Here is a 12,490-nt window from a genome sequence, read left to right as displayed (position 1 = left end):
TAGTTGTTGGGCTTCATATATTTGGGATGGACAAACAGTCTGTTTAGGCAGCACAGAAAATGCTCAAAGGCCTTTGTGTCCAGACTCTACTTACAGGGAGCTTTTCATGTCTAAAACAGGAACAGAATAATGAAGATAAAATCCAAGATGGAACAAATGCAGGAGAAATTGCTGTGCAATGTCCAACTTTAAATAATGAATACATGAGATAACTTTAGAAAGATAGTATTTTGTGAGAACTGCCTTTAGGTTCCTGTAATTTTGTGGAATGTGTTCTTGGCTAGAATATGCTATCTAAGTATCGAAATGAGGTGTGAAAAATCTTGATAACTTTCAGCTAAATATTTTATACTTGCTGTTTGGAAATACTTGCTTCATTGAATATGGCTAGAATTTCTGATATCAGGAAAATGCTTGATGTTGTTTATCTCTCTCAGTTATTTATCTCATGTCTCCCACACCACTTAGTGCAAAGCCAAGAAAATGCATGGCTTAAAATTTACTAAATTATCAAGTAGTGCAGACCAGAGACTCTAGCACAGATCAGTTGTTGCTAATGGTCTGATATTCACAGTACATACATTTTTAGGATGATTTTGAGAATTCATTGTGCTAGCTGATTCTACTGACTACTGCTGTGGAGTGCTTAGGGGTAGGTACGCCTGGAGCACATCTTCACTTTAGTTTAGTCCTGTCCAACAGGAATCCAATTAATATGTTCCAAGACTGCTATGCAAATAAAGTAGAATAAGTGAGGACACCTAAAAAGTTTTACTTCATAAGCATATTCCACATGACAGCTGAAATAATCATGCAGGTTTGTCTTAATGTGGCCTGACTGAATTAATGTAGTTGCACTTTTTAAACAAGTTTATGGTACTCAAAGGTTTAACCCAACAAAATGTAATTGCGTTTAGTCTCAACCTTCCATTATTGCTTATGAATTGGTTTTTATTCCTTCACATGAAATAATTTACAAGGTGTGGTCAACACAGTAAAAATACAAACAAAATCAATCAACCAACAACAGAAAAAAAATAAAGCTCATTAAAAAAACACCCCTGCCTATAGTTTTAGATATTTTATATAAATGAGCTTTACTATAAAAGCCTCAAAGTGCATAGGTACAATCTTGATTTTTAGCTGGGGGGGATATAACAAAATTAAGCAACTTGAACAGTTGATTCAGCAGCTGAGCTAAACAAGCATTCAAGTCTTAAACCCTTAGAATGTTCTTCTGCCTGTCACTGCTGTATGAAGGAAAATTGTACTACAGGGCGGTGGGGTGAGGGGAGAAAAATGGAACAATTCTATAAGCTTCCAGATCTGAGGCTGCAAACTCTCCATCCTTCTAGTACTGCTAAATAATGCTAAAGGAGGAAAGATTTAAAAGAAAGGGCGTCAGACTGTTCTTGTGATGGAAAATATTGGATATAATTCATAAAGCAGTTCTGATTTATGCTTAACTGGTAAAATAGAGTGTGTTCTTTGTTTTGTTTTTTCTGCCTGTGTTTTGAGTTAATTATTTTTATTTTATTTTTATGCTTAGCCTACAGTTTACTGTGGTCAGTGACCCCCCAGATGATGAAGAGGATCTTGAATGTGAAGATATTGGTGTTGCTTATGTCAGTTTGAGAAAGTTATTCCAGGAGCAAAGAGATATCATTGAGCAAGATATTGATGGTAAGTTTTAGAGCTTATTTTCTTGTAACTTTTTGTAACCTAAAAATTATTTCATTTCTGCTTGTCTCCCCAAGTTTTATTGTGCGTTTCCCATTGTCACAATAAGAAATTCATTACTAATGGCTTCCACATTTGTTTGCAAAGGTCTGCAAAAACTGTGCTATTGTTATTCCTTAAAATCTGGTTGAAAAATAAAATACTCAAATGGCGTTCCTAGCTCATAGTAATTAGTTAATGAAACCTAAGAATTTTTCCACTTAACATTTCCACTTACACATTTCCACTTACTATAATTGTCTATTTTATACCACACATTTCATGCTTGTAAGACTATAAATCTATATTTTGTTACTAAAATTTATGTCAGTAATACAGTATTGCTAATATCTGTATTTTATTTGAAGTTATTTCATAATCCACAGATTACCTCAATCTTGCGTCCTCCATATGAAACAGGTATTGAGACACTATGAGATAGTGGTGGCTTTGGTTAGGTATCAGTTTAGAGTAAACATTTTTCTGTAACAGACTGACCAAATATTCAGCGTGACTCATTAGAGCAAGGTGAGATGAGTAGGAGGTGTGGAATGTTTCTTTTCTTGGGTCTTAACCACAGCATAACACAGAAGACTTAAGAAGGTTACTCTGGCCTTTCACAGACAGTCCTTGCTCAGACTTTCATGTTCCCCATAGTAGCAGGGACGTGGTTATCGGTTATCAGTTATCAGTTGTGCATTTTTCTCCTCACCTGTTCCTCTCAGTCCTCTTTTCCCGTTGAAGTTTAGTGAAGAATCTGAGAGTGTATCTGCTACAAAACAGTTACTCCTCTGTAGTGGTAAGAACCAGCTTGATTTCTAGATGCAGGGCACCCATGTTGTCAAGGTACTCTTTGCCATAGCAAGAATTCCTGTTTATCCATAGTAGAATGCCAAGCTGATGTGACTTTTTTACTTCTACTTCTGTGTCTAATTACCATACCTTGAGTGATGGGGAGCTGAGTAGTAAAGGAAAGAAACAGGCTTTCTTATCCATTTCCATTATCATGCATGATTTGCATTCATGCTGTAGCTAAAATACTCAAAAGTATGCATCAAAGTTCTAGGAACATGATAAGGAAAATTCTAAAAAGAATCAGTTTTCCATACTCTGGAAAAATAACATATGGATTTCATGCACTTCTTTCTGTGGCTTACTTAATCTTTTCTCCACCAATAATTTTTCTTCAAGAAGTTGGAAGAAAGCACATCTCCTCCAAAAAGGTATTTCATATTCTCTCAATGGAAAATTGTTTTTGTTCTGGATTTTAGGCCATAATTCTCATTGTCATAATTCCCATTTGATAAGATTCGTTAGTGATATAATTTTGTAGCCCTGAAAGTCACATTTTACAAAACTCCTTAAAACTCGTAATTGGTGTCTGAGATAATTATCATGACAAGAAGGACTGGTTTTTATACTAGTGGTTCTGTCAAAAGGTAGTTGCCACTATGTAATGACAACTGCTTCAACATTGTGAGGAGCATTTCTTCCCCTAATCATAGGGCATGTGAAATAATTTTTACTTTATGTACATTATATCTGTGAAAGTGGTAGTAAAAGATAGAACTATTACCATTCTTACTCCTGTCCAGAGTTCTTCCCTTCCCTGCAGATGCTGTACAGTTTAGATTTTTTTTTTTATTGCATCCATAACCATATTTTTTTGGAAATCTAGAACTTTCTGAGAATTGAAATGAAATTTACATTAACATATGTCAGATCATGACTAACATAGTATATACAAGTATATTTTCTTGGGCAGTCACTGCAAAAGGATCTGTTCTTAGTTAAGATCTGGACCCAGACTTTAATTTAATGTAATGACACAATAAATAGAATTCCTAAATAGTAATGGACACTTTCTCTGAGGTGGGTATAGGTTTGAGAGAAAAGAATATACCAAGACACAGGGAAATTCACAGGACACTACCACATGAAGCTCTAATCATTCTTAAGTTAAATACCACAAACTTCCTTTATTCTTTTTGAGCATTGCAAGCATGTATCTGTCTCATATCTTGTTCCTTTCATTGCTGATCATATCAAAGTGGCCTACATGAAATATGAAGCAATTGAGTGAATAGCTAAACAAGAGGCTGGATGAAAGAGAACATAAGACATACTACAGAAATTGAAACTAGATGATCTTGAGGTCCTTTCCAACCCTAACCATTCTGTAATTCTATTCTGTGAATATGTCTCAGAGATAATATGACAATATTAAAACTGAGAAAATAGAAGTAACGTCTTCTGATATCCTTAATTACACTTGTCCTACCATTCTTATAAGTAAAACAAATAATGTCCCTGAAGTCTTCCAAGTTTACAGCTGACTGAGGGATTTGTCCAAGGATCTCCAAGAATAGCATCCAGTTTGTCCTGTAACAGCTCTGTCAACACAGTAAATGATGGAAGGTTTTATTCCATACTTTTTCTTTTCCAAACCTCTTCTGAGCTGTCCCAGCAGTCTAGGAGTTGTAGCATGCAGTATCAGAGCATGTCCCAGAGTACTTATCCTAGTTTATATAGTAAATACATAGCCTTGCCATTTGTCTGCTGTATAATTTGCTTTGAAAAGATGTGCTGTCAAGACTATTTGTTTTTATTCAAATTCCTTCTAGACTCATGTTAGACAGCCTCATTGCTTTTTATGCAGGATTGGAAAAGAGCCTCACTGCTAACTGTTAGCCTCATGTTTTTAATCAGAGCAGCAGAGATTGTGGCCCTCTGGGCTTACTTAGATACTGTAAAAGAGTGCAATTTTAACTCATGTTAGCTAATTTCTGTAAAGTAGAAATTTGAAATACTATTTTAAAGCCCACATACACAAAGATGAAGGTAGTTAAATAGTTTAGTCTAGGGGGATGTACCGTCTTTGCCCATACTTCACTGTTTTACAATACAGGAGCCTGGAATTAAATTAATTTTTCATTGCACCAGACAGAAAAAAACATTGTACCATTTAAATACTAATAACTGTCCAGGCTGATTTTACTGGTCATATACACAGTGTAGACAAGGCAGTATATTTTTTACTTTATTTATAAGTATGCATATATGTCTTTATTAAAGGTTTGCACGTGGTGACAATTAATTAATTTGTATAGGCAATTATCATACAGATAGTTTTCTTTATTTCGGAGTTAATTCCAAGACTGATACTTTCATTCATGTACATTCTAGTTCTTGGAGTGCTCATTTTCCAGTAGGCTGAGTGCCTGAACTGGAAGATTTCTTTTATAATTATTTATGTATTTCTCTTCTTTTAAGCATATGTTTATGTGCTTTTTAATTTGTCAGAATGCTAAGGAAAATTATCAGAATGAAAACCAAACCTCAAATAAAATTGCTAATGCTGTTTTCTGATGTTTTCTTTCTAGTTTTCAATTCAAAAGATGATAGTGCAGTAATTGGGAAGCTCAAAGTAACAGTGGAAGCCCTCCATGTGCTGCGTTCAGTCTATGAGGAATGCGAAGAAGACTGGGAGGCATGAAAGGGAAGTTTGCCTACAGAAGTTGCTTCTCTCAGTGTAAATACATGCTTGATAGTGCTTCAAAGATGAGATCTTTGTAATTCTTACAGTATATTTAATGTATAATTTATATGAAAGGGATGCTTGATTTGTAGTTGTAAAGTTTTGTATACTTTTCAGTCTGTTTGTTTTTATATTTTCCCCCTAAGGCTAAGAATCTCTCCACAATGGACAACGTCTTGTAAATAATTAATACCTACATGATTGAATGTTGTGCTTTATTTGCATTTTCATGATTTTTTCACACATAAAACAGTAATAAAAATGCAAGTCAAATTTTTAATTTTTAATAAAAAAACCATAAGCCTTAGAAAACTGATTAAAAATACTTTTATGTTATCCCTAATCACCCCACTAAATGGAATGCCTGTGATTAGCCTCATTAAGAATTTTATACTGTGAAGATTTTATTAAAAGCAATATATGAAAATTACTTGGATTAATGTGTTAATCTGCCTCTTTAAAATGCTAATATCCATTTTATGCACATTAAATCTCAGTATGTGTTTTCTTTGATGCATGCAGTTCCTATCAATTAAATATAAAAAATGAGGCTAGTTGCAGGACTTATTAAATTACTGCAACCTTTTCTTAAATAACTTTTACCCTTCTACTAACATTATAATCAGCTGTTTATGATTATCCTGATTTGAAGTTGGGGGAGGGCAGGCACATTAATTTTTTTTGTAGAGTCAAAGATTTACTTTCAGCCAACATCTGTCAAAGCACAAAAAGAAGCCATACAGCAGCAGATTTTGCTTCACCTGGTTTGAGATGTGGGGACAGGCAGTTGTATTTTTGTTTGTTTTTTGTCACTTTCAGAACTTACATCAAACATATATAATGAATTGTTAGATCTGAATAACCAGTGTCTAGCTCAGAAAGTTAATTTTCCAGCTTTTAACCAATCTCAGTGAAGGATTTAATTGATATTTTTAATGGAGCTGTGAATCAATGCTGCAAAAGGATTGTCTCTTGAGAACAAGGATATAATACATTTCATTTTTTAATTTACTTTTTTATTTGTAATTTTCTTCAAAAGATTTTATAGGCTGTGGATTTCTACTGTTTGCAAACAGGCTATGTTTCTTCATAAGCATATGTAAAGTATTCAGACAGATAAGTAATTTATTAAAATCTACCTAATTTGCCGTGATATATTAAATCTCTGCTTCAGTGATCACAGACCATTTCATTTAGAGAATTAGGCATTCCCTCTTTGTGTGATTAAAGCTCTGGAAAATGAGTTCTTTGCTCCTATTTGTGAACATTCAAAGCCTGCTAATGGCAAGAAGATGGAATAGATTATGAGACAATTCATTACAGTTCAACAGAAAAAAAACCCAGCTATAATGCAGAAATGCAAGTATGAATATCTGCATATAGTTTGAACCATCTGTGCTCTAATGGCTTCAGTAATGGCTCTTCGTCTTCGGTAGGCTTTGAAATGACATCCATACAATATTAATTTGTTGATGTACATTATGAGGCCAATGGAATGAATATATTCTGGCCACAGAAATCTGTAAATTCCAGGATGATTCAATGGTTGACTCCAGTTTTAGGACCCACCATCTTCAGTAGTACTTCTGAGCCAGCCTTTGCCAGTCCTCACAGCGTTTCATTCCTCTGGAACTTTTAGGAGACCACAGACAGCTGCATTCCTAAACCCCTCCATTCTTCAGTTAATGGCCATATGTTTGTTGTCATTTGGGCTGGCGCTTAGTTCATCATTTTGGCCACTATTTCTAGCTTTTTTTGGCTCTGTTCGTCTATATTGTCAGTAAGACTGTTATTATACATTACAATAATTTGAAACAGCTAGATTCAACACTGAGATTAACTGAGTGGCTTTTTAGAAATTTAGTTGCGGTATTCTGCCAGGAGGTTCTTATTATTCTTCTAATACTTTGCAAACCAAACTAAATATCCTGCACATAAACAAAGAAGCAAATTGTACTGAGTTTTCGTATGTGACTGTTTACTGACTTGCAGGAGAGATATGTAACTGGGGCTTGTTTTCTTCTGAAATAAACCATGTGGTAAGATCAGAAAATCAGTGATGTTCATCTCACTTCAGCGTTTACAGTAACACCCTTAGCACTTAATCTTTATCATCTGAAGTTGAAAACGCAGAAACCAAGCGTTCATATATTCATTAAACACAGAAGTCTTTGGTAAGTTACTGCAAAATATTCCAGTTGACATTTGGTTACGTTGTGTTAACTGTTCTCAGTGACTCCAACATTAACATGTATAATCTGCCTCAGGTTCCTAAATATACTTCTTTGTAAGGCTCACTGTTACTCAGTTTTGCATTTAAAAAAATAATCTTGATTTCTGTTCATGTTTATTATGAAGACAGATATAATATTCAATGAGGCTTTTTCCAACAGATGGACTGTATTATCTTATGCAGCATAACATACGCACATACTAAAAGTTTTGTTCTTGCAGTTAAGTAGTCTGTATTCCCAACAAGCTCTTAAATCTTACATCTAAATGCTGCACTGTGCAGGGAAAGTGGAAAATGTAATTTGGCACCACTTTGTCCAGATTTTAGCTATGAATAGCCTGAAAAAAAAACCTTGCATCTATGTACTCTCTAGCCTAACGCAAAAACTATTCTGTTTTGTGTGCAACATGTTAATAAGCACAATGCTTTTTGCATTTTAAAAAAAGGAGCCTTATTAAGGTTGGGTATTACCATACTTTAAAATGTTCCTTAATTAAAATTAATTTTAATTAATTAAAATAAATTTAACTAAGATAAATTTTTTCTGTGGTGTAACATGGATGTAACTGTGGTCCTGCATAAGATAAATTGGTCAGATGATTGGTTTTGTTATTTTACATCTTTTCCCATTAATTGTTATATTTGCTGTCGTATCTTCTCACGTGATATAATAGCTGCTGTTCTCCAGGTGTCCCAGCTATGCTTATCAAGATGGAAACTTTAGGTCAAAAAAACTTTACTCTTTTTTCTTCTTTTTTTTTTCTTTTTTTTTTTTTTAATGTTGTTTTTAACCTATTAGAACCTTAACCTAGGGGTGGAATTTATAAAAGCAAATATATCATGAACCAAGGCAACATATGCGTGAACACATTCAGTTTTGCTGTACAATAAGTCAAAACTTATTCTTTAAGAGTAGATGTCACAATAAGTTACAGTAACTTGTCTCACAGAACATCTACAACTGAAGATCAGTATATCAGTTAATCATAATAATGGTTTAAAATGCTTTTTATTATTTTAAGGTGCGGTAGGGCATTATCATAACTCAAGAAGTCAACAAAGATTTCAAGCCTAAGTATTAGCTGTTAAATTTAATTTTCTTGTTTGTATTAGAGCTGAGATATAAATTCAGGTACAGACTTGAAATTGTGCAACAAATTTTATTGCATGTTTCAGAGCCAGGGAGATACTTCATTTTGCAGTTATATCTTTTTGCAGGTGGTGATTATGATTTATCCATATGTTTTTCCAAGATATTCCACAAAAAAATAAATATTTTTTTCCACGACTTCCTTAACATTACAATTTACATCCCAGTTATTACAACTAATACTAAACTGAGTGCATTATTTTGCCATTATGAAGTTAATTGCAGAATATAAATTCAGGTTGATACCTTTGCATGTGATAAAAATTTGCTTTTGTCACCATATGCTACAGGGGAACTGCTGTGTGCTTTTCGTTTAGTTACTTTTTGTTATTGATGACATACTTGAATTCTCTTTGCATCTTTTAAACTGGGATGATGTAAATTTTGACGAATTTGATTTCATCAGAATAATTTCAAACAAAAGCTGTTTGTAAATTATCAGATACCGATTGAGAATATTTTGTCTAAGAAAATAAGTTATTATGAACCTTCAAACAGATATGCTTGTAAGTTCTTAATAGTAGTAATTCTACCACAAAATTCTTATTAGAATAGGATTATTCATGTTAGGAAGGACCTCGGGTTGTCTCTACTGTGACCTGCAGCAGATTTAGCTATAATGTTAGACCGCATTGATCAGGGCTATATCCAATCTGGTCTTGAGAACCTCCGAGGATGGAGACTGCATATATTCCCTGAGCAACCTGTTCTGATGCCTGACCTTATGGTGAAAAAGGAGACACATTTCTAAACACTATTTCAATCTAAATGGAAGCCCAGTCCGTATTCAAGTGCTTGAAGACAGCTTTTGTACTTAATACACCATCTTAATACACCATGTCTACTGCTTTATAGTATGCCATCAAATTTCCATCCAGTTTTGTGAAGGAGTTGACAAAAAATAAGGTATATCATTGTTAACAATGTTTGCTTAGATAATTTTCCTGTAGATTTCAGTAGTAAACAATTTACTGTGGTTTATTCTTGGTTTTGTTCTAAGAGGCTTAGATTATTTTAAGAGTAAGAAAACAAACTGATAATAAAAAAAATGTTAAATTATACTCTTCATGACCTTCATTCATTTCTTAGCACATTTCAGATTTACAAAGAAACTGTTCCCTGAGCTGTGAGAAACAGGGATGTAAAGCTGGAACCTCTGTGCATGCCCATTTTCTGTATCAAAATAGATCTTACTTCAGGAGTCCAACATCAGTAGCTGCAACAGTGCAAGACAGGTTTGCACATGATCTAGCAATGATTTGTTTAACATTTTTGTGGATTTAGAAAATAATCTATTTTCTATTTAGGTAATTTGTCATTCTTATTGAATGCAAAATTATTTCCTTATGCATTAAATGTGCAAGAACTGAACTTTCCTTGAAAAACCATTAGGAAAATGTGGTCCTTCTGCTACAAATAAAAGATAATAAAGTGAAACTTCTTTTGTTTGAAGAACTATCATGCAACCAGTGATTACTCAGATTACCTCTCATAAGTATAAATAGTTACAGTAGCTGATAGCCTTTGACTTCAATGAAAATTAAAACAAAAATGTTTTACCACATATAGGACAATTTTCACAGAGAAATGAAAGGGGGAAACACCAATCAGCATCTCACTCCAAACACACAGTACACAAATAGTAAATAAAGCACAGCAAGCTTAAGGGAACATGCAGGAAATCTTTCTACATTTTTTAAACATTCTTTAACCTTTCTGCTGTAATAAGCAGTTATTGTTGTATATCAAAGCCAGGACCATTTGGAAATGTTCCAGTAGATTGCTCATGTCAATGGTATGATTTATATCTTGGATGAGACACACAAAAATGGAACTGTTTATAAAGCAGTATCAGTTATGGATCAGCATGCAGTAAATATAACCTGAGCAAGAATAGCTGTGGGTTTTTTTGTAACCTACCTATAGTGAAGTCAAGCAAGTTAATGTAGTTTATTTTAGAATGGAATTTACAGTTATCTGCTCAAAGTCTTTAGTAACAAAGGTTTTCAAAGAAGGTTGTGAGGGTAATGAGGGTTACACTTCCACCCACAACATGAGACAAATATGACAGAGGCCTGTAACAAAGCCCTAGTACAGCTGTGAATGGATCCTAGAGCAGCATACATGCTATGGAAAGCACTGATTACTGTAGCTTTGTACTCTCTTCAGTATCTTTTTTTGAGTTGGCCTGTTTAGAGAGAGCACAGAAGTTGAGGGCTATGAAGAGTGTACAGTGTGAGACATGCTGTTTTCTCCATTTTCATCATTCTCAGGGGGGCAGCCTCCCTACAGCAGACTACTAAATACGAGGTTTGTTTCTAAAATCAACATACAGAAATGTTTTAGAGGCAGAGGAGAGGGGAAGCCTCCATGTTCATACTGGAGGGGATCCTGGAAGGACAGCATATAGGGGATAGTGTGAGTGTGGTCTTGTCTTCATTCATTTGCCTGTTTTAGTATTCACCCTGTTTTCTTGAAGCTTCTGCATTGAGGAAAATGAGCTTTGCATAAATCTCTGCAGCTTTTTTGCCCTTCAGTCATGCCTGCCATGATTTTACCGGAATCAAGTCTGTCACATATGGGTTATTTTGTACCAAGGAAAGAGAAAAGACACAACTGAACCTCACAGTCCTTTTGGCTGTCCCTCCAGGATGACTGTCCTCAGCCTGAGGAACCACACCTCCTTAGTTGCCACTTGAAATCAAACCCTGGATACAAGTGAGGATGCAAATAGACTGGAAGTTGAGTTCTGGAACGTAACTCCTGAATGGGCACTCAGGGAGAGAATCATCAACAGGAGTAAAGGGGAATGAAAATCAACTGTGGTTTCACCTGAAGTTCAGTCCTGTCAAAACACAGTAATAAAACAGCATGAAGCTTCTCATCCATAGGTTTAAAGATCAGAAAAAAATCAACACAAAAAAAAAAAAAAAACACCCAGTAATTTGTAAAGCATCACAAATTATGGGATCGTGAGGTAATCTCTTGCAGTAAAATGTCTGCTCTGCTTCTTTTACTCTGCTTTTTATGATTAATTTTGTCTGTAAAGTAGTACTGTTGATACACACATGCTCTTTGAGTATGAACATGAAAATGTAAGTTTCATTCCAGGAACTGCCGGAGGGTGGATGTTTTTCATGTCTTGTAATCCTTTGCTCTATTAAGTAAAATACAGTTTAAGTGGTCTAACTGAAACAGATTTATGTTTTAAGGTGGGGTTATGTTTAGAGATATCATTGTTAGCTACATCACTGAGAAAAACAGAGTGCATTTTCTTTGATTTTAAAGCCAGACAAGACACTCATAACTTATTCTGCCTCCCTAGCATAGGCTGTTGCATTTAGTTACCTACCTGAATTATGGAATTATCTCAGGACACTTTAGAAGAAAGGTCTGCAGTCACTTTCTCACCTTGTTACTGCAGTTTGATATCCAGAGTATTTTAATCTCAAATTCTGTATGATTTGGTTCCCAGTGTTTGACATCCATCATTTGAAATCATGAGTGTCCAAATTTGCTGAAAACTCACCTCAGGCCTATGCATTTCATTCTGTGAACCCTATAGAAAGACTAGGTCTAGTTTTGTGGGTTCATTACAAGGATTCTACTTTGCTAGGTTTGGTGTGAAAATACTTTCAGTTATACCCTACTTAGTTACTTTCATCTATCCAATCATTTTAAAAATTGAAGATAAATGGAAATCAATTTCATGTTACATTATATTAATAATCTTTTAATCCACAAATCATAGTTGTATAATATACTTAAGTACAAGTGGAAAAAATACTACTTTCTGTCTGACTTTTTTAATTTTGACGACATGCCTGTTTTTAGCATTTGCTTTTAGGGG

General features: G+C 34.4%; 1 protein-coding gene across 1 annotated transcript in view; it reads left to right on the top strand.

Moving 5' to 3' along the window:
* The window catches only part of RPGRIP1L (RPGRIP1 like), a 72,218-nt gene extending 64,908 nt beyond the window's left edge, over window positions 1–7,310 (top strand). Inside the window, exons 24-25 of the mRNA XM_057429570.1 lie at window positions 1,550–1,683; window positions 5,103–7,310. Of these exons, the coding sequence (XP_057285553.1) occupies window positions 1,550–1,683; window positions 5,103–5,215 (247 nt within the window). The 3' untranslated portion in view covers window positions 5,216–7,310. The remainder of the gene's footprint in view (window positions 1–1,549; window positions 1,684–5,102) is intronic.
* The last annotated feature ends 5,180 nt before the right edge of the window (window positions 7,311–12,490 follow it).

This window comes from Pezoporus wallicus, unplaced genomic scaffold, assembly GCF_028554395.1.
Source record: "Pezoporus wallicus isolate ANWC-B61680 ecotype Strahan unplaced genomic scaffold, APGP_CSIRO_Pwel_v1 contig_13784, whole genome shotgun sequence".
Taxonomy (NCBI): Eukaryota; Metazoa; Chordata; class Aves; order Psittaciformes; family Psittacidae; genus Pezoporus; species Pezoporus wallicus.
This window is presented reverse-complemented; position numbering and strand designations above follow the sequence as displayed.